The following is a 22,274-nucleotide window of genomic DNA, read 5'->3' on the forward strand; positions in this document are numbered from 1 at the left end:
GGCTGAGCCTCTGGGCCCTATAGGACATCTAGCACACAAAGCCACTCTATCAACACAGGGAAGCAGCCAAAATGTGGAGACAAAGAAACAGGTCACAAATGAAAGAAATGGAGGAAAGCAAATGACTGGATATAGAGTTCAAAACCACGGTTATAAGGTTACTCAAGAATCTTCTAGAAACCTCCAAGAAATTTAGTGAGACCCTCAAGGATATGAAAAAGGACCAATCAGAAATTAAGCATACACTGAATGAAATAAAGAATAATATACAGAGATCCAACAGCATACTAGAGAATCCCAAGAATCAAGTCAAAGATTAGAAATACAAAGAAGCAAAAAACACCCAACCAGAAAAGCAAAAAGGAAAAAGAATCCAAAAATATGAAGACAGTGTAAGGAGCCTCTGGGACAACTTCGAGTGTACCAACATCTGAATTATGGGGATGCCAGAAGAAGAGAGAGAGCAAGATATTGAAAACCTATTTGAAGAAATAATGACAGAAAACTTCCCCTACCTGGTGAAAAAAAATAGACTTACAAGTCCAGGAAGCACAGAGGACCCCAAACAAGAGGAATCCAAAGAGGATCACACCAAGACACATCATAATTAAAATGCCAACAGCAAAAGACAAAGAGAGAATATTAAAAGCAGCAAGAGAAAAACAGTTAGTTACCTACAAGGGAGCACCCATACGACTGTCAGATGATTTCTCAACAGAAACTATGCAGGCCAGAGGGAGTGGCAAGAAATATTCAAAGTGATGAATAGCAAGAACCTACAACCAAGATTACTCTACCCAGCAAAGCTATCATTTAGAATTGAAGGTCAGATAAAGAGCTTCCCAGATAAGAACAAGCTAAAGAAGTTCATCACCACCAATCCAGTATTATATGAAATGCTGAAGGGTATTCTTTAAGAAGAGGAAGAAGAAGAAAAAGTTAAAGATAAAAATGATGAACAACAAAGTGACAACAAATACATATCTATCAACAAGTGAATCTAAAAATCAAGTGAATAAAAAATCTGATGAACAGAATAAACTGGTGAATATAATAGAATCAGGGGCATAGAAAGGGAGTGGACTGACAATTCTCGGGGGAAGGGGGTGTGGCGATGGAGGAAGAGACTGGACAAAAATTGAACACCTATGGACGAGGACAATGGGGGGTGGTCGGTAAGGGCATGGGGTGGGTTGGAAACAGGGTGGAGGGGAGCTATGGGGAGAAAAAGGAGAAACAACTGTAATAATCTAAACAATAAAGACTTCTTTAAAAATTTAAGAAAAAGAAGAAGCCTGCATCTTGTGAACATAATGAAAAGAATAAATAACCAAAGATGCTGTTGTTGTTGTTTCTTAAAGTAATTATTGGAACAACTGAAACAGTGGAAGTAGAATTATGAGAGAAATAGAAACCCTGCTATTAATAATAGCCACAATTTATACAGTATTTTAAGAGAACTATACAGATAAGTAAGTGTCAGAGTCAGGATTCAAACCCATGTCTCTTTGACTCAAGAACCATGTGCACTATGTTATGATACCTGCCTCCTATTCTTCCCAATAAAACATATGGAAAAAATCCTCAAAAGGCATTAGTGACTGTGAAAGAACCAAGAATTATGACTATTCCTTAAACTACATGAGCTAAAGTTTCTAAAGCTACCAATAAGTATCTTAGTGAGAAGTTACTGGAAATTTAAAAATGCCTCTCTATACTTAATTATCATTAATATATATCTCAGTCTGTTACAGATAATATTCTTGAACATGCTGACATGTTTTTTCCACTTTTGCTCTTTCTTTATGTGATCTTACCCCATTCAACCCGAGGCATCCTTTGTCTGGAAGAGCATCACTGCTCTTATGGCAGAAAGTCAACGAGAAAAAGTCAATATCAATTTTTAACTCTTAAAATATACTTTTAGTTCATTCATCCATTTAAAATATGATCTCAATTATAAGCCAGGTGGCTTTCTGTTCTGGATACAGCAATGAACAAAGAAGTAAATCTTCTCTCTCTCTCTCTCTCTCTCTCTCTCTCTCTCTCTCTCTCTCTCTCTCTCTTCTCTCTCTCTCTTTCTCTCTTTCCTTTCCCTGCCCCCTCCCTTTCAAGCTATCTCTCTCCGTGTGTGTGTGTGTGTGTGTGTGTGTGTGTGTGTGTGTGTGTGTATAAAATGAAACCAAGTTTTGTAGAGGGAAAAATTTTTTCTACATTCTCTTTATACATCAAGAGTCAATCCTGTATGATTTGAGACCATAGAGTTTGATAAGTAATGATGGTGTAGAGAGGAAGGAGTAGATAAAAAATTAAAGTTTTTATCAATCAAGAATAAAAATCCTATATAATAAAAATGTAATATGCAAATGGTCATTACGCCGTGAAGCGTAACAACCCACTGTGTAATGACCGAATCACAGATTAGCAGGAGGGTGGGGAAGCAAGCTACAAGTGGGCGGCAGAGAGCTACAGGAGGGGGCAGGGCAGCAAGCTATGGGGGGGGGGCGGGCGGAGGGAACTTCAGGAGGGTGACAGTGAGCTACTGGCTACAAGCAGGGATGGAGAGCTATAGGAGGGGGCAGGGCAGCAAGCTATGAGGGGGACAGGGGGAGGGGGACAACGGGGGGAGAGCTACTGAAGGGCGGCAGTGAGCTACTGGTGCACGTATTCCTGCACAGGGCTACTAGTAAAAAAATAAAAAGCTTTGCACTACTAAAAAAGAGTGAGAGGAAGAAAAGGGCAAAGCAGTATAACTAGGGTGTCCTGGGATCTTAGGGTGATGGTAGAGTGATCAAAACATCCAAATAGGTTTGTGAAAGAAATCCCATTGTAAAGGACTTGTTCCTTCTCAGGATGAAGAGAAATGACAAGCCTCTCAGAAAATCTTTGTCTTCTATTTAGTACCATGGCCAACAAGACCTAAGGGCTCCTCTAGTGGACACTGAAGAGCTAGGGAAGGGTGTGGAAGTCACCTTCGCATCCTGCACACTGCAGATGCGGGCAGGGAAAACAACCAAGTGCCTCTGGGAGTTGAGACAGACATGCTGAGACCCAGGGCACTAGAAGAAGCCTGGGGTTGGATCAAGGACAAAACAGAAAGTAAGAACATTGAAACTAGAAGCTAGGACTGCAGGTCAGTACCTGAATGATTCCCCAGAAGCCAGGTCAGATAAATCACAGTATCACAGACATGAAATTCCCTCACCCCAGTTTCATTGGACTTCCCCTATACCTAGAATCCATCTTAGGAAGTGAAACAGAAAAGAAATACTCATAGAAAGAGGAGGGGAAAAGCACTGTTGGGGAGGTGAACTTTAAATTATTTACCCAAAAGAAATTGAACTAAACCCAGAGGGGTTGAGAAAAGAATGATTTACCCTGAATCAGTGTCCTCACTTCCCACACCAACATTATAAAAAGCACAAAAAGCCAGTCACAGAACATGAGGTCATTTTACATAACATCTGAATTCATATGAGCCATACAAAATTATATAGTCTTGCTATATTCTGGAAAGGTCGTATAATATACATAAATGCCATTGCAATGCATCCTACTATCTTTTTATAAAATTCAGAATTTTATAAAATAGATAACTTAGAATTATAGCTGAATTCCTAGAGTAAGTGGGTCTGATGGACTGTAACAGTTCATAACCAGAGAGAAAAGAAGCAGGTAGACAACACCCCACAGAATGCTGTCTAACCTTGTGTGTCTCTGTGTGTGCTGCACACATGATGCTAAAAACACCCTGATGCTTTAGTGAGACAAGCATGATCACTGCATAGAGAAGGGACTGGGAACTCTAGCCAGAAAAATCTTGACTCTCACTTTCATTAACTTACTTCCCTTTCAGTTTATTCTAACTCAGTAAAATGATGTCAAAATCTTGGGGTATCATGCTTGATTAAAAAAAAAATCTGGACGTTATCATTGATTTATCTTTTTTTTTTATCCCTGCAACAAATCCATCACCAAGTCCTGTCAGCTCGTCAGAACTTCAGTGGCCCATCTGTCTTTTCCATGGCCAATATCATCTATTGCAAAGACTACTAAAACAGCACCCCTACGAGGTTCCCGCTAGACCATTGGCTCCCTACAATTCACTCTCTGTAAAGTGTCCACAGTGCTTGAAATTCTCCAGTAACTCCCATCGTTGTTAAAATGAAAACTGAATCCTTACTGTGGCTTGGCTATTGACCTCTGTCTGCCCCCCAGTATTACTCTCCTCTGTCTCTGTTACCTCAGAAACACTGACCTCCTTTCTTGTCTTCAAAATGGTAAGTTGTGTTTCCTATGCAGTTGAGCCTATGCAGTTGGTGTCCCTTTTTCCTGGACAACTCCACCCTGCAGATCTTCCCGTGACAGGGAGGTCGTTGTCCTCCTCAGATCACAACTCAATGCCTCTTTAAAGAGGATTTTCCCAAGCACCCAAGCAATAGTACAGTAGCCCTCTTTCCCTTGACTTCCCCTCATTAGTTTGTTTGTGGGTATACAATCCAGTTATCCCTTTAGATATAAACTCCTTGAGGGTAGGGGGCTTATGTGTATTTTCTTCAGTATTGTTAATTGAAGGGATTAAAAAATGAATAAATAAATGAATGAATATGGTAACAAGAAGAGAACAATTAACTTCTTCCCACTACTTCTCTTCCTACTAACATCATTCATGTCACTCCTAATTTCACCATGACTGGGAAAAAAATGACTAGGAATAAGTCAATGAAGAACATAGGAGATGTAGTCCTACACAGCAGTACGTAAAGAGTTTAAAGAGAGAATAGGAAAAGAAAAATTTTAATTTAGGAGAAAAAAGTAAATTTCTTTGAAATATTGTAGCCTCTCAATGCTGGATCTTCCAAGTCAGGAATCTAAATGTAAGAAATGCCTATGCTCCATAAAATATTGTATAAAATGTATTTTCTGAGTTCAGATATTTAAAATGCACTAGGATATATATTACAAAACTGATGAATCATTCTAAGAGCATTAACATTGATGAAAATTAGGATTTTTATCTATTGAGTTTTCATGAAGTAGTACTGCCATGTTATTAATTGACAGGAGACACACTATAAGATTTTAACTTTTTCACAATTAATGCATAAATAGGTAATCAGGTAAAAGTTATTAGAAAATTATAAATCCACTGTTTACATTTCAATAGAAAACTGACCTTAAGTAACAGATTTCTGAAGACATATCTTTTAAATTTTAGTTAAAATGATTATATTCAAGAAAAGTTAAAAAGAACAGTAATATAGAAAATAGTTGAGTAAAACTCAGGAAGAGTTTAAAATTATATTCTCTATTCACTTAAGTTGATGGATCAATAATTTTAATGAGCAGAAATGTAGTATAATTATGCATAATACATAATTGTCTTTGTTTTAGTTACAAAAACTATATTATTTGACTATGCTTGGATTTCCACATAATATGGAAAAACTTGTTTCTTAATAAAAGCATATTAACTAGCCTATTAATAATCAGGTTCCTAATGTAGTATCACATTTTGAAATAAAAAAAAAATAAACCACATTCCTATTATGTTACAGATTAATACTTGTTCTCAGAACTATTTCCAAAAAAGAAAAAAAAAATCTTACCAGACATAAACTGTGTAATAGAGGATAATTCCATTTGGCTCCACGGGTGGTTTCCATGACAACTTCACCCTGACACCAGACAACTGTTTCACAGAGAAGTCACGGGGGGGAGAATCAGGAGCTGAAAAGTTAGAGTAAAAGATGATGCATTTTATTAAACGTATATTAAAAAGATTAAAATGAAGGTGCACAACATTTTTTATTATAAACTTTCTGGTAAATGAATCAGGTACAGTGTTTTTCTCCATGGCCATGAGAAACTGATGTTGACTTTCAAAATGAGATGATAAAAGAAGATTTTGCATGGTGGTGTTAGAACATCTGTTTCTGTGATTCAATGGAAAAAAGCATTTCATGAGAAAAAAGAGCAAAGAGTATTTCACAGTGATTCACCTACTGCTCAAGTACATCTTGGTAAATTATCATTCTCTAATAAAAATGAAACTATGTGGTGAATAAATGTAATATACAGTAAAAAAAAAAAGCTCCCTACAAAATAAAAATAGATGGGGGAAAAATCCACATTTAAAAAGTGAAAGTGATCAGCATAACATTGGGAAAGCAGTTAAAATGACTGACCTCGCAAATAAAAACTACACACCTCAATTTCAGCTGTGTTAATGAAATGTAAAATAATATAGATATCTGTTCATTTCATTTTTGAAGCTGAATAGTGTACAAAGGAAACACCAATGCAGCATATAAATAGGAAAATACAGCTTAGGGTCTACATCTCATTCTGCTATAATCGTGTAAGGAATCAAATACTTTAGCCATTCTAATTGAACAAGCACTAAAAGAAATTGCTGTAAACCAGCTAGCCAAGTATATATTTCCATTTAGATAAAACATTTAGAATGTCATTTCTCAGGTGCTGTATTACAGTATAGTTATGTTTTGGACTATTAATATGCAACTTTTACATATAAAATGGAATAAATCACTAAAACTGATCATTGTTACAGTTTTACATGGAAAATGAACAAGTAGGAAGTTAATAGAAATTCTGGGAATTTTTTGAGATCTTCAAACAATGTTAATTTATTAATCTGTACATGTGCACATCACTTTTTCCAATAATTTGGATAAAATACTACCTGAATTATTTTTATTTTCTGAATAACCTTAGTTATAGTTGTGTAGATACATGTGTCTCTGAGTGTTTTCTCATTATTTTGGTAACAACAATGTTTAAAAAAAAGGTTTATTGAGCAGAGAAAAGGTTTATAAGTTCTAAGAACTAATGATGACAGCTGTATTTGTATTTTCATTTGGTATTCCCACTGGCAGTACAATAAAAATGCTATCAAATACTGATTATCACAAGAATCCACATATCATTTGGAGATGCCTGTTTCCCAAGACATGCATTACTTCTATCTGAGAGCTCTCATTTGTCAAAACAAAAGCTTATGCTATTTTCCCTAATATCTTTGCAAAACTTAACATTTTTATTATTGGAGGAAAATATATTTCAATAAAAAATAACACTGATTTAAACATATGTTGTAATCAGGCATTTCTATTCTATACTATTCTTTAATATATTTATGTGGAACATGCGTTAATTCCTGGTGTTTTATACTTAATCTTACTATATCCTTGTATAACACATTTTTATGTAATACTTTGTATTGCTTAATAAATATAATTAATATGCTTATCTAAACAAATACTGCACATCTATCATAGCCAGGTATTCAGATGCACAGTCAATGCACTGAAACTATTGACTTGAGAGGTAACAAGCTCTGACTGTTATAATCATTTTGGCATTTGTATAAAAATTAGAAAAATAAATGCAACGTCTTTTGCATTTTACTCAGTTCATCATGACAGAGAATATGAGAATACATGAGAAGGGTCTTCATAAGGCACCTACTCTCTGTGCCTGGCATGATCTTTCCTATCTCTCACCCTACTTCTTTAGTCATCTTCCTTCAAGTCACAGGTTATACATAACTTTCCCAGATGTCTCAGAATAGCTGGAGTCCCTCTTTTTTCCTGGTGAATAATTTTGGGAACACTTATACCAATAATTAGAATTATAAGTATTATTTGTGTATACATTTATTAAATTTGTATCTCTTCTACTGAACTGAAAGCTCCATGAGGGCAAGGAACTCCTAATATCAAAAAAAAAAAAATCAAACTTCATCAGGACTTTATCCCTTCTCAATTTCCTTGCAGTGTTTTGATAAGGGGGTCTTCTTTACCCTTAGCAATTGTATCAATGACGAGGCCAAGGATTTGGATGGATGTTTAACTTGACTCTATTTTTAGCAAACCAGGTTTTCAGATGCATAGTCAATGCACTGAAACTATTGACTTGAGAGGTAACAAGCTCTGACTGTTTGAGATATATGTTCACTATTATCCTAGGCCCTTTCATATAAGATCTCAAATTCTCAGAACAATTTAATTAGAATAGAAATAAAGAACTGGGCAAATAAATTATAACAGTTTTAATTCTTCTTTTCCAAGTTGGATCTATTTTATTTCTTTTTCTTGCCTGATTGCTGTAGCTAGGACTTCCAGTACTATGTTGAATAAGAGGTGAAAGTGGATATCCCTGTCTTGTTTCTGATCTTAAGTTTTTCCCCATTGAGTATGATGCTAACTGTGTGTTTGTCATATATGATCTTTATTATGTTGAGATATGAGCCCTCTATTCTCACTTTGCTGAAAGTTTTATCATAAACTAGAGGCCTGGTGCATGAAATTCGTGCACGGGTGTCCATGTGTGTGTGTGTGTGTGTGTGTGTGTGTGTGTGTCCCTCAACCCAGCCTGCACCCTCTCCAATCTGGGACCCCTCAAAGGATGTCCGACTGCTCATTTAGGCCCGATCCCAGTAGGCAGTCAGACATCCCTCTCATAATCCAGGACTGCTGACTCCCAACTGCTCACCTGCCTGCCTGCCTAATTCCCCCTAACTGCTTCTGCCTGCCAGCCTGATTACCTCCTAACCACTCCCCTGCCAGCCTGATCGACACCTAACTGCTCCCCTCCTGGCCTGATTGCCACTAAGTGCCCTCCCCTGCTGTCTCGGTCACCCCTAACTGCTATCCTTGCCAGCCTGGTCGCCCCTAACTGTCTTCCACTGCCGCCCTGGTCACCCCCAACTGCTCTCCCCTGCTGGCCTGGTCACCCCTAACTTCCCTCCCTTGCCAGCCTGATTGCTCCTAACTGCCCTCCCCTGCCAGCCCAATTGCCCCTAACTGCCCTCCCCTGCCGGCCTGGTCACCCCTAACTGCCCTCCTCTGCAGGCCTGGGTTGCTGCCATCTGCCCTTCCCTGCTGGCCTGGTCACCCCTAACTGCCCTCCCTTGCCGGCCTATTCGCCCTTAACTGTCCTACTCTGCAGGCCTGGTCTCCCCCAACTGCCCTCCCCTGCTGGCCTGGTCACCCCTAACTGCCCTCCACTGCAGGCCTGATTGCCCCAACTGCCCTCCCTTGCAGGCCTGGTCCCTCCCAACTGCATTCCTCTGCCGGCCATCTTATGGTGGCCATCTTGTGTCCACATGGGGGAGGCCATCTTTGACCACATGAGGGCAGCCATCTTGTGTGTTAGAGTGATGGTCAATTTGCATATTACCTGTTTTTTATATAGGATGGGTGCTGGATTTGGTCAAATGTTTTTCTGCATCTATTTATATGATATGATTTTTATCCTTCATTTTGTTCATGTGATGTATAACGTTAATTGGTTAGCAGATATTGCACCAACCTTGCATCCCAGAAATAAAACCCATTTGATAATGGTGTATGATCTTTTTACCTCAATATAACGGGCTAATTCAGGCAAGGTGGTGTCCATTAAAGCTGAAAGTTCATTATAAAATAAAATGGGTTTTCCAAATGTGTATGTTAAAAAATTGACAAATTAGTTAGTTTGCCTATTTTACTTAGGTGCACTAATTTCGTGCACCGGGCCTCCAGTTTTCTTATAATCCTCTTTATTCCTGTAGTGTCACTTGTTACTTCCCCTCTTTCAGTTCTGATTTTATTTACTTGGGTGTTCTCTTTTTTCTTGATGAGTCTGGTTAAAGGTTTATAAATCTTCTTTATCTTTTCAAAAAACCAGCTCTTGGTTTCATTGATCAAATGCATTTTTTTTTACATTTTATTTCATTTCTTTCCACACTGATATTTATTATTCCTTCTATTCACCTTGGGCTTCAGTTTTTCTTCTTTTTCTAGTTCCTTTAGGTGTACAGTAAGATTGTTTATTTGAGACTTTTCTTATTTCTTGAGGTAGGTATATAATTGTGTCCCACAGTTGAGGGGTTGTTGTGTCAGAATGGCTATTATCAATAAATCAACAAACAAGTGTTGGCAAGTTTGTGAAGAAAATAAACCCTTGTGCACTGTTGGTGGGAATGCAGATTGGTGGAGCCACTATGAAAAAGGTTATAGAGGTTTCTCAAAATGGAACTGCCTTATGACCCAGTGATACCACTTCTGAGGTTATATCCAAAGAAACTCAAAACACTAATTCAAAAGAATATATGCACCCTTATGTTCATTGCAGCCTTATTTACTATAGCCAAGCCATGGACTCAACCCAAATGCCAATCAATAGGTGAGTGCAATATTACTCAGCCATAAAAAAGAATGCAATCTAACAATTTGCAGCAGCATAGATTGACCTAAGTGAAATAAGTCAATCACAGAAAGGCAAATACACATGATTTCACTTTTATGTGGAATCTAAAGAATATAAATTAACAAACAAAACTGAAACAGACTCATAGATATAGAAAACAGACTGATGTTTGCCAAAGAGCAGAAGGTGGTGGAGGACTGGATGAAAAAGGTGAAGGCATTAAAAAGTACAGATTGGTAGTCAAAAAATAGTCCTGGGGATGTAAAATACGGCATGGGAAATATAGTCAATAATATTGTAATAACTATGTATGGTGCCAGGTGGGCACTGGAAATACTATTGAGGGGAACCCTTTGTAAAGTATATGATTGTCTAACCACTATACTGTACACCTGAAACTAATACAAAGTAATGTTGAGTGTAAATTGTAATTGAAAAAAATTTTAATTTTAAAAATACAATTTTGGACAGGTAAAGGTTGATGGAGAAATAAGCATAGCAAGTAGAGGCAATGACTAAGGAAGACTAACCTCTAAGAAGACCTAGAAACTGGGGCAACCCAGAGCACCCTACCACCTTGCTCTAGTGAAGTAATTTGGTGGAGGGGAAACCATGGGGACCTGAAATGGGAGAAGGGGCTCCAAAGACTTTATTATACTGAGTAAAATAAGAGCAATGCAGAGAAAAGCCTTCCTTTTACACGTGTACAATGCACATTTTGTCCTGGTGAATGACTAGAATCTGAACATACACGGGATACAAACTAGCTTGAAGACTGGGAAACTTGAAACAGAAATGGAAAAACAAAAACCTTACAAATGCTTATGATACAACAGCGCCCCCCCCCCATTAGAATAGAGCATCCTTGTATAGTAAAAATTAACAGTCCCAAAACACACAATATATAAAACATAAATGAAAATCGAAACCCAAGTATATTCCTCAAAGTTAATTTTCTTAGCATGATATATGCCTCTAACTTGGTGAAATACTGGTGTAAAGTGGTCTTGGTAGTAAAGCTGATTTTATTTAGATTAAGAAAAGGTAGGTTTAAATATTCAATAAAAAGGCTATAAACAATCAGGAATAACATCTTGCAAATTATGTAGTGAACCTGGAAAACAGCCTGAGCTCATTAACAAACTAATTCTAATGCAATAAGAAACTGTTGCAGGTTCACATAACAGAATCTACTACAAAACTTACGTAAATGCCTATTCTTATTAACATAAAAGTTGAACTAATGAACTCATGAACAGTTATAACTAATGCATTAGTTGGTGTTCAAACTATTCAAACCAAAATATTAACCTTAAAAATTCCGATGAAAAAAAAAATTAGTGATTTTTTTTTTACAGGGCACGGATGACACCAGAATAATTTAAAAAGCGTCTTACACCTGATTCTATTGAACATAAATCTGACTATACTAACTATTTTTACACCATGACAATGAAATCTGTGTAATGCTGGAATGGCACACAACTGATACCCAAGGATACTGTTGTTGTTGTTTTTCATTATATCTTTATCTTCATACATTTTTTTTTTCCTGAAATGTGATGGATTCTAAATACATCACTATCCACTACCTTACTTACCATCTTCTTCTGTCAGTACACTAATTGGTGCACTCCGAACTCCTTCACCTTTGAGTGTGCTAGCAGACACTTCAATTATATATTGGGTATATTTCTTCAGTCCTAAATAGAAACAAAATTGACAAGTTGAGACTTACCAAATATCCTTTAATAATATGAATGAAGCAAACTATGAAATGTCTCTGAACAATCATCCAAAAGTAAAAGCTAAATGGAAATGCAGATCTTTGAAATAGTAACTCCTGTCATGAAGACAAAATGATACTGGCTAATGTGGACAAGGATTGACCTAGAATACTCTTTCATGTGACCTGAAATAAACTCCTGGCTTATCTAACCAAAAAGCCAGAGTGCCATAGCCTGTATAAAACTGCTCACACTCACACTTAATATTTATAATAGAACAAGCTAATATTTTGTGGCCATCCTATCAATATAAAGGTAAATATTTAACTATATATATATATATATATATATATATATATATATATATATATATATAGTGTTTATGTGTATATGTATATATATATATTTTTTTACCTTTAATGTTTTGGATCAAAGAGGTTGTATCTATAGTTCTTTCCTCATTTCCATTACTTCTCTTGAGATAAATTGTATATTTTTGTATGATTCCATTAGGACTATGTGGGGGATGGAATGATATTTCAATCTCTCCAGAGGAAATATTTTTGTAAGTAATATTTTCTGGTGCACTGTCAGGCACTAAAAGAAAAGAAAAAGAAAATAAATGCATAAAATAATTCCATCCTAAAAATCTATTTTGTTGAACTTCTCATTCATGAGCACTACAATGTGATTGTAATATTCTAAATGAAGTACGGTGTAGGTAAATTATACACTAAAAAGAAAAATTTCACCAAAAAAGAAAATTTATACTATTATTTTATAAAATAATGCTTATAGGATGATATTTTTATTAAAATACTTGTAACTGTAGTAAGCTACCTTGCACTGCAGAACACACAGACAAAAGAAAGAGGATTGAAAAACACTTTAAAATTATTCTGTTTTTAATTAAATATATATAGTTAATTAGTTTTAGTCTAAAACAAGATCTATGACAAGGCAAGTAATTTTCTCTAGACATAATGCTGTATATTATCGCCTGGCAACAAAACAGTCTTAAAGCACTAGTTCTTTTGTGTCTGCTAATGTTTTCATTCTATTAAATGCAGTGGTCATAAATGGTTCTCTACATATGTTCAAATAACTAACTGTATGTAGGATTCAAATTCTGGCAAAATATATATTCTAAACTGAATGACAATCTTACTTAAAATAATTAAACACTGCATAAAATAAAACATATTTTTCTTTTAATTACTTGCCAAGTTGACAGGAAAGTAAGAAAACAGTGGTGACCAAAAAACAAAAACAAAAATAAATAAAATAAAACAAACAAACAACACAGTAAAATCAGTATCCTCAGAAGGAAGCTAGAACTAAAGCCAGCTTTGCCTTGGAGGATATTGGTCAATCCCAGTGACTTTGAGCTTCTGTATTAATAGCTGTGCCAGAGAAAGACTTGAACCAGAAAAAGGGTAAGGGATATCCCTGCACAAAGAGCTAGAACCCATAAGAATGCAATTTCAACCAGAACCATTATATGGGACAACTGTAGGGGGCACCTTGAATTCTTCTGCAGAATGCCATAAAATTCACCAGGCATGGTCACTATTGGACTAGGGCAATGTGGTCTATTCACTCTCAGGAACTGGAGAGTGGAGAGTAAACCCACTGTGCAAAGGAGGACAGAAAAGAAACTTTTTTCTCTTGCCACTCTTCTTGATAAAGAGGTGGGAAAGAAAGAGAAATTATGCAGTTGTAGAACTGCAAGTCTGTTACTAGGAATTTATGTGGCCCAAATCCTGCTGCCTATATTGCATGAAAAACCTCTACTTCAGAATTTAAATTAAAACAAATTTGTAACTCTGAGTTGCTATCATTCAAAAGCAAATAACAAAAGTAAACATAAATTTCTGAAGAAACTCAACTCGGGCCACATAAATTCCTAGGAACAGACTTGCAGTTCTACAACTGCATAATTTCCCACACATAAGGTTTCAAGGAATATGAATTCACTAATAAAATCACTAAATACCTAAGCAAATTAGGCACCAACGGTTAATGCTGGCAAAGAAGAGGGAAAAAATAATACACATACTCACATACACGCACTCACACAAACACACAAGACTTCAGCTATTGAACTTGCTGTAGAATAAAAATATGGATGTTTAGTATATTTAAAGGAATAAAACATTTTTTTAAATATAAACAGGTAATTCTTCAAATAATAATAATAAATAATATAAATAAGCAAGCAGGGTTGATGAAGAACCAGACAGGCTTTCTAGAACAGAAAAACAAACTAACTGCATTTAAAATTCTCTTGATATGTAAAAGCAGATTAGATAAAATAGAGAGAAATTTAGTGAGAAATTTGATAGTATTGGAGAAATTATCAAAATGTAGCTTAGAGAAAGATAATATAATATATAAAATGGCAGTCAGATATAGAGGGTATACTAAGAAGGTCTAATAATAGAATGAGAAGAGTTACTTAAAAAGATAATGGATGAGACTTTATATATATTATATATATATATGTATATATACATATATATATTATATATATACATATATATAATATATATATTGATTGATTTCAGAGAGGAAGGGAGATAGAAACATCAATGATGAGAAAGAATCATTGATCGGTTGCCTCTTGCATGCCCCACACTGGGCATGTGCCCTGACAAGGAATTGAACCGTGACCTACTGGTTCGTAGGTCGACACTCAACCACTGAGCCATGCCAGCTGGGCATGGCTAAGACTTTTCAAAATAATTGAAAGATATGAAACTTCAGATCAAGGAATTCCAATAAATCCCAAGCAGAGTTTTTTAAAAATCATATTTAGGCACTTCATTGTGAAAGTACAGTATACAAAAAAGAGAGAGGGTCTTAACAGCACCAGAAAAGACATATCATCTATATAAGAATGAAAATTAGACTGACAATTAAAATTAATTGAAAAACAACTGGAAATCTACAGCCAGAAAAACTAGTAAGATCTTCAGACAATCAAGAACAAAGAATGCCATCAATACAACCTCAATAAATGAAATTTTAAATAATGTACTCTCAAGAAAAAGAAATTCATAGAGATGAAAAACTGCAGTTGCAAAGATAATGTTTAAAATCGTCTGCACAGAACAATAACAATAATGGCTAATTTTGGAAATAAGCAATATAAACTAAATATGTAAATATTATTTTCATTATAGAGTCCTGCTATTAAATTATTTCCTTTCAAAAGAAAAAAAATGAACCTTTTATTAGTATCCTAAATACCATGTACATAAATAGTGGTACTATTAATTTTAATAAAGTAGAGAAATAAAATTCTGAAGACTTGAAAATGTAGATACAGTACCCCCCATGCCAATTATTACCTGCTATGAAGTGTATTGTATCTAAGTAAGACTTCATAGAAAAAAAATTGACCTAAGAATGTTGATAGTTCTAAAATTTTTGGAAGGTTTGTAAATCAGAACATAATTTGATGTAACAATATATAGCAAGATAATCCTACTATCCCTTCCCAAACATCCAAAATCTACTCAGAATGCTTTGTTAACTTTCTGGCCTTCAGTGAAATCTTGGACCTGCTGAGAACACTACATCTTAGCCCGGGTGGGTAACAGGTAGCCATTTGTTTTTCTGCACAAGTTCTATAACCATAGGACCTGGGAGTTGAATAGTTGAATTTATTGCTCCTCTTTGCCATATTCAGATCTTTTCTCCTTCCTTCCTCCTGAAAAACTTTATGAGCTACACTTTCTTAAGACAGTTATCTAGTGACACTGCCACTTCTCCAAACATCTTAAAAAATTTACCACCTGGTTGACTGACTTCCTCTCTACCACTCATAGAGACATCAACATTGACACAAATGAGCTATCCAATTTCCTGGTGTATGCATTCCTTTATCTCTATAATTCCAACAATCTTTTCTCTACCTCACCTTTCATAGCAACACCTAAGACCTTGTCATTCCCAGTAACTGCCAGTACTTGGCAACCCCTTTCTATCTTTCCAGCTTACTGACACTTGTTCTGCCAATCGAGCAATTATTTTATCCTCATCAAATCTTCACTTCCACCTTCCTACTTACTCAGATCAGTGTCTCTAAAATCATTCCCTAGCAATCTCCCTCAACTCCTGCTTTTTCTATCTTACTTTCCTGGCAAAATTCCAATTTGGTTTAAACCAAACTCAGTGCTAGTTTCATATCAGCTATTTAACAGTTGAAAATGTCTGAATAAAACATAATTTCATGGTGACTAGTCTCATATAAATTTATAATCTCAAATATCAAATAAAATAGTTTTCACTATATAGCTTTTATATATATAATTAATTAATTAATTCAGTCTCCCATGCTGTTGTGTATATTTTCACCATTTTTTCTCTCCACAAACATCTAGTATCATCCCTCTCCTCATTCAAAGCTGATATATTGCCTCTTATTTCTTGAGAAAATGAAGCAATTCAGAAGAGAATTGCATTATCTTTCTACCACCAATTTTCCTTTAATTTTCTTCTCCTCTGCTCCTTTCCAAGTCCTAGCCTTCCACTTCTGCATTAGGTTCTATTCCATCTATATAGTCCAATGCTTTAGAACTGAAGTTATACCCCCTCTGTTGGATTTTTATTTTTCCTTTTTTATTGAATTATTTATATCACTAGAGGCCCAGTGCACGAATTTGTGCACAAGTGGGGTCCCTCGGCCTGGCCTCTAGGATTGGGCTGAAACCAGCTCTCTGACATACCCAGAGGGGTCCTAGATTGCGAGAGGGTGCAGGCCATGCTGAGGGACCCCACCGGTGCAAGATCAGGGCCGGGGAGGGACGCGGGAGGTTGGCCAGATGGGGAGAGACTGCAGGAGGGCTCTAGGGCATGTCCACCTCATCTTGCTCAGTCCTAATCGGCCAGACCCCAGCAGCAAGCTAACCTACTGGTCAGAGTGTCTGCCCCCTGGTGGTCAGTGCACATCATAGTGAGTGGCTGAGTGGCCTTAGCATATCATTAGCATATTATGGTTTGATTGGTTGAACGGATGACTGGACACTTAGCATATTAGGCTTTAACCCTTTGCACTCGCTTGCTTTTTTCTCGATTCCTTTATTCTAATGCTAAACATGTCAAGTCACACTCGACATCCGAGTGCAAAAGGTTAATTATATAGGACTATATACGTGTGTACACAGTAAAAAAAAAAAAAAGGATTATTGATTCTACTTGTCCTTTCAACTGTTGCTCCATTCTACCTTCCATTTTATATCAAAATATGTCTTTACTTGTTTAGTCCATTTTCTTGTCTCTTTAAGTCCTGCTTCAGTTAGTTATTTTCCCCATATTTTTTCCATGAAACCTACTGCTGTGAAGTCATCAATGGCCTCCATCTTGCTATATCATTAACAATTACATGATATAGCACTGTCAGTAGCATTTGACATAGGAAATAAATTCCTTCTATTTGAAAATCGTTATTCACTTGCCTTCCAAAACATGATCTTGTCCTGATTATTTTCCTATCTCACTGGCCACTTCTGCTTAGTCCTTGACTTGCTCCTCCTTGATTTCCCAAATTATACAATTATTAGAGGCCCGGAGCACAAAATTTGTGCACTGGGCGGGGAGGAGGGGGGGGAGTTGTCCCTCAGTCCAGCCTGCACCCTCTCCAATCTGGGACCCCTAGGGGGATGTCTGACTGCTGGTTTAGGCCAGAACTGCTGGCTCCCAACCGCTTGCCTGCCTGCCAGCCTGATCACCCCCTAACCACTCCCCTGCCAGCCTGGTCACCCCTAACTGCCCTCCCCTGCTGGCCTGGTCAACCCCAACTGCCCTCCCCTCCAGGCCTGGTTGCCCCTAACTGCCCTCCCCTGCTGGCCTGATTGCCCACAGCTGCCCTCCCCTGCTGGCCATTATGTATCAGCTATCTTGTGACCACATGTGGGCGGCCATCCTGTGTGAGGGTGTGATGGTCAATTTGCATATTACCTCTTTATTATATAAGATAATGCCCCCAGGACATAATTATATGCTTCTTTTCAGCTTTAGGACATTCACCCTGATGTGACTTTATCTCATCCCTTGACTTTGAATATCAGAGATATGGTGGTGCCTCCAATTTATGTATTCAACTCTGGATTCCCTCCCTGACTTTCAAACATATATCCAACTGCTTTCATGACAGTCACTTGGATATTTAAAACATATTCAAAACAAAACTACTGAATTTCTCTAAACTGACCTTCTTCCTAACTTCCCCATCTCAGTAAATGGTGCCATCACTTACTCATCCAGATATGCAGATCAAAAAATAATTCTGACTTATCCCATTACTCCCAAATCCAGCATATTCAGCAGCAGTCTTCTAAAACTATAAATCATACCAGGTTCTTGTCTCATAATTCTCTAATAGCTTCCCATTAAAACTAACCAAACTTCTTCTATTGGCGCCCAAAAATCTGCATGGTCCACCTCTGTCTCTCTCTCTCGCTTCATCTGCTAAGCTCCCCCTCCCAATAACTCATACCACTTGAATGACAGAAATATTCTGTTCTTCCTCAACTACATAAAGTATCTTCTCGGTTCAGGAACTTGGCAATTGCTATTCCACCTTCTGAAACACTTTTCTTTCTTATCCTCATCTAATTTAATCCCATAGATTAATATTTCTGGGTATGTATAACAACTTCAGAGAGACCTTTCTCAGTCCTTTATCTCAAATAGCTGCTCACTACTCTGTAACTCTGTCTCCTCTCCCTCATAATTTTTCTTCATAGAACACACCACTATCAAAAGGCGTATGTATTACTTACTAATCTATTTCCTGTGACCCTTCTAAGAATGTTAACTTCCAGGAAGTAGGAATTTTGTCTTATTTACTGTTGTATTCTTGTTATAGTACATGATATGGAGTCTATACAAATCTGCTCAATGAATGAATAAATATGTTTAATATGACCGAAATGTATTAAAATCAAGATTGAAACTCACAGCTAAGGAAAATAAGTAAAATTGAATAGCTTTTTAATAGCAAAAAAAGGGGAATTAGTAATGCTATGCTTGAATTTTATAGCTCAGTATAACTTCTGATTTTGAAAAATTATCATTGGCACTTTCTAAGTTGTCCCTCTGGAGTTTCCTGCCTACCACCAGTAGTTAGGATATAAATATGCCTCTCTGACCCAGGCTGATATTCTTTGCATTTTTATTGATTAATCCTGAGAGGATACTAGTGGCAGGAAAGTGAGAAGCTAGGAAAATTTCTGAGCAAGTGAAATAGGGAAACTAAGGCAATAAAATTAAACAAGGCCAAACTATTTGAACTACATCAGCCAGCTGGCGAACCATAAGACCTTATCTTCCCTAACCAAGGACATTTGAGAGCAAATGGCTTATACCTCCCCTCTCTAATCAGAGAAAAGATAGCTTAAATCATCCTGGCCTGGGGAAATAGAGACCAAAGACACAATTAATGCTATTTGTGCCAGCTAAACCCAAGGACAGATGAAGTCAGGGGAACAAAGAACAAAAACCCATTAAAGCCAGACAGGTCCAAGTTAAAAAGTAAAACAAGTATAACAGACCAAAGAATAATCCCAAACTTCCTTATACATTCATTTTAATACATCAGCATATTAAAAATACACCTAGAAAGCTGATGGATATTCTGCTGAAACACTCCCCTATGATTCTCACCTGAAAAGGGGGGAGGGAGAGAGAGAGAAAAAGCCCTCAGGACAAAGGCTCAATGTAGGCTCACTCTAGAACACACTCATACCTCTTCCCAGGCATGAACTTTGTATTTGTTCCTAAATGCTAAGGGTCCCTAAGAGACTTACAACCAGGGGAGCAGTGGACTCTATCAGCTCAACCCAGGCTTACCGCCTGGTCCTGTCTCCAAGTGGTCCTGTCTCTGACTTCCCAGTGAGCTAAAGCTTTCCCGCCCTGGCTCACTTCTTTCCTATAGCAATTCTAGAGAGCCAAAGCAGAGCCCTGCCTAGGCTCTCTCCTGTTGCTTCGTCTACTCTAAGTCCTTCCTTTGTTTCACTGCCCCCAGCTTTAATAAATGTATTCTCAAAATCATCTGGACTCCATACTGTGCAATCGTTCCTACACAAAGTCAAGAACTCACACACTACAGGCTGGACTGCCCGAGTCAGACCCGTTGCAGGCCAGTCCTGGTCCTGGATCTTCGGGGTAAATAATGCAAGACCAACTTGATAAATTACCATTTCAGAGAGTGATGAGGCACTCTTCAGTTTTCTGACATAACATAGTGTTTCCAATTGTAGTGTGCAAAATAAGTAATTCAGGAATAAAAAGTAATTATTATAGTTAGTTGAAAGAAGCTAAATCTTTATAAAAATTAAAAATAAATAATGTAGCTCATGATTATACTAAAATAGGAAGTGGGAATTTACCTTGTGCATGCCAAAAGATTGTTGTTTGGCATATACTGGTATAGTGTTAATGTTATGTAGATAAATTAAGATATGCATAGCCCATGGACAGACAATAGTGTGGGGAAAGCCTAGGGAGGGGACTGGAGAGGGGAGGAGTGGGTCGATGGGGAAAAGGAGAACATTTGTAATACTTTCAACAATAAAGATAAATTTTTAAAAAAGAAATGTGATTAAATATAAAATTATAGAGTCCCACACCAAATTTTGGTCAACATCTAAGTTACTATCCACAGTGGTTGTTGCTCAGAATCAGATGTATTCAAGGCATTTGGCTAAAGGCTTACTGTAAAGAAAGCTATGTTTTGCTCTGGATGGGTGGCTCAGTCAGTTGGAGCATCTTCTCATTTACTGGGTTTAATTCCTGATCAGGGCACATACCTGGGTTGTGGGTTCGATCACCAGTTAGGGTGCATATGGGAGGCCACCGTTTAGTGTTTCTCATTCACATCAGTGTTTCTCTCTCTCTCTAAAATCAATGAAGACATATCTTCAGGTGAGAATTTAAAAAAGTAGTTATGTCTTAAAAAGAATACAGAATATATGGATCATCATAGAGTAATCTGTATGGGAACTTAAAGTTCTTTATGTGATTACTGCACACTGCGTATGAGAAAATACAAACTAATCTCAAGTTTGCTTGTCAACTAACTGTACATTCTATACTTAAAGCACAGATATAAACACACACACATGAATTAGTCATGTATTGCACTTTCCTGATTGAATACAGGAGTATAGTATTTTACTTCCAAGCATTAGTAAAACCTGATTCCCCAACTAAGATAAAATGTTTAAACAAATAATTAACTCCTATTTGTAATTAGCAGAATTAACACATTACTGAGTTATCACATTCCTCCATTTCTCATGAAACAATAATAAAATGTGGGCTCTTCTTTTTATATGAGTAAAAATAAAATTATTGTATCTAATCAGTATCATGAGCCCTAAGAACAGATAGATGGTTGTTCTTGAGCATATCCTGCTTCAAATAACACCTGAAAACTATTTAAAATTTTAACTTCCTCTTTTGCAAAAAGAGCTAAATTGGTGGCTCAATAGTAGTAAACATGATCCAGGAAAAATCACTAACATAGATCCCATTGTCCGCCATTTCCATCCAGATGGAGAATACAGAGACTGTGAGAGTACCCTGATTTAGGACAGAGAAGTAGGAATTAGGAGCATGGACACAGAGCTCTAGGCCCTATATTTAGGTCTCTTTTGCTTCTAGTGTAAAGATGACCAATTTGTACTCACCCAAGTGGGTGAGCTAGTGAACCCTGTCATAATTGTTTCTCACTTCTCTATTTTTCTCACTAGATCAGGAGCCTTGCATGGCTGTCAGGAGGCTTAGCTTCAAGTCTGAACATTATTTCTCATCTACTATGATTTTTGAGAAATTCTATTAAAATATAAGTGGCCCGGTGCACGCTTCCTGCACATTAATTAGAAGAAATTAATTAGAAGAAATATCTTAATATCGCTATTCGCCCTTTCTCTATAATAGAAGTGTCAGAGTTGAAAGAAAATTAGTAAAATGTATATGAAAATAATATATAAATTGATTAATAAGTAAAAAATAACAACATGATATAACAACAATAAAGACATGATATAAAAAAAACAAAAACATGATATAAAAACATTGATAAAAACAATGACTGATAAATTGATTAAACTAATTCTAATATCTCCTGTATACCACATTAAGGGTAAAAACACTTTCAGAGTACTTGACCAATTTCCCTTGTGATGAAGTATTTACAACTTTCTTTCTTTATTTATTTATTTATTTTATTTTTATTTTATTTATTTATTTTTTTAAAATATATTTTATTGATTTTTCACAGAGAGGAAGGGAGAGGGATAGAGAGCTAGAAACATCGATGAG

The 22,274-nt window shown here is 36.6% G+C and overlaps 1 protein-coding gene across 1 annotated transcript in view; it reads right to left on the minus strand.

Annotated features, from left to right (window-relative positions):
• Positions 1–22,274, minus strand: part of PTPRQ (protein tyrosine phosphatase receptor type Q) — a 210,728-nt gene that overhangs the window by 144,445 nt on the left and 44,009 nt on the right. Inside the window, exons 15-17 of the mRNA XM_054719730.1 lie at positions 12,357–12,539; positions 11,817–11,918; positions 5,610–5,730 (exon numbers count right to left, since the gene is read on the minus strand). Of these exons, the coding sequence (XP_054575705.1) occupies positions 5,610–5,730; positions 11,817–11,918; positions 12,357–12,539 (406 nt within the window). The remainder of the gene's footprint in view (positions 1–5,609; positions 5,731–11,816; positions 11,919–12,356; positions 12,540–22,274) is intronic.

Source organism: Eptesicus fuscus, chromosome 7 (genome assembly GCF_027574615.1).
Source record: "Eptesicus fuscus isolate TK198812 chromosome 7, DD_ASM_mEF_20220401, whole genome shotgun sequence".
NCBI lineage: Eukaryota > Metazoa > Chordata > Mammalia > Chiroptera > Vespertilionidae > Eptesicus > Eptesicus fuscus.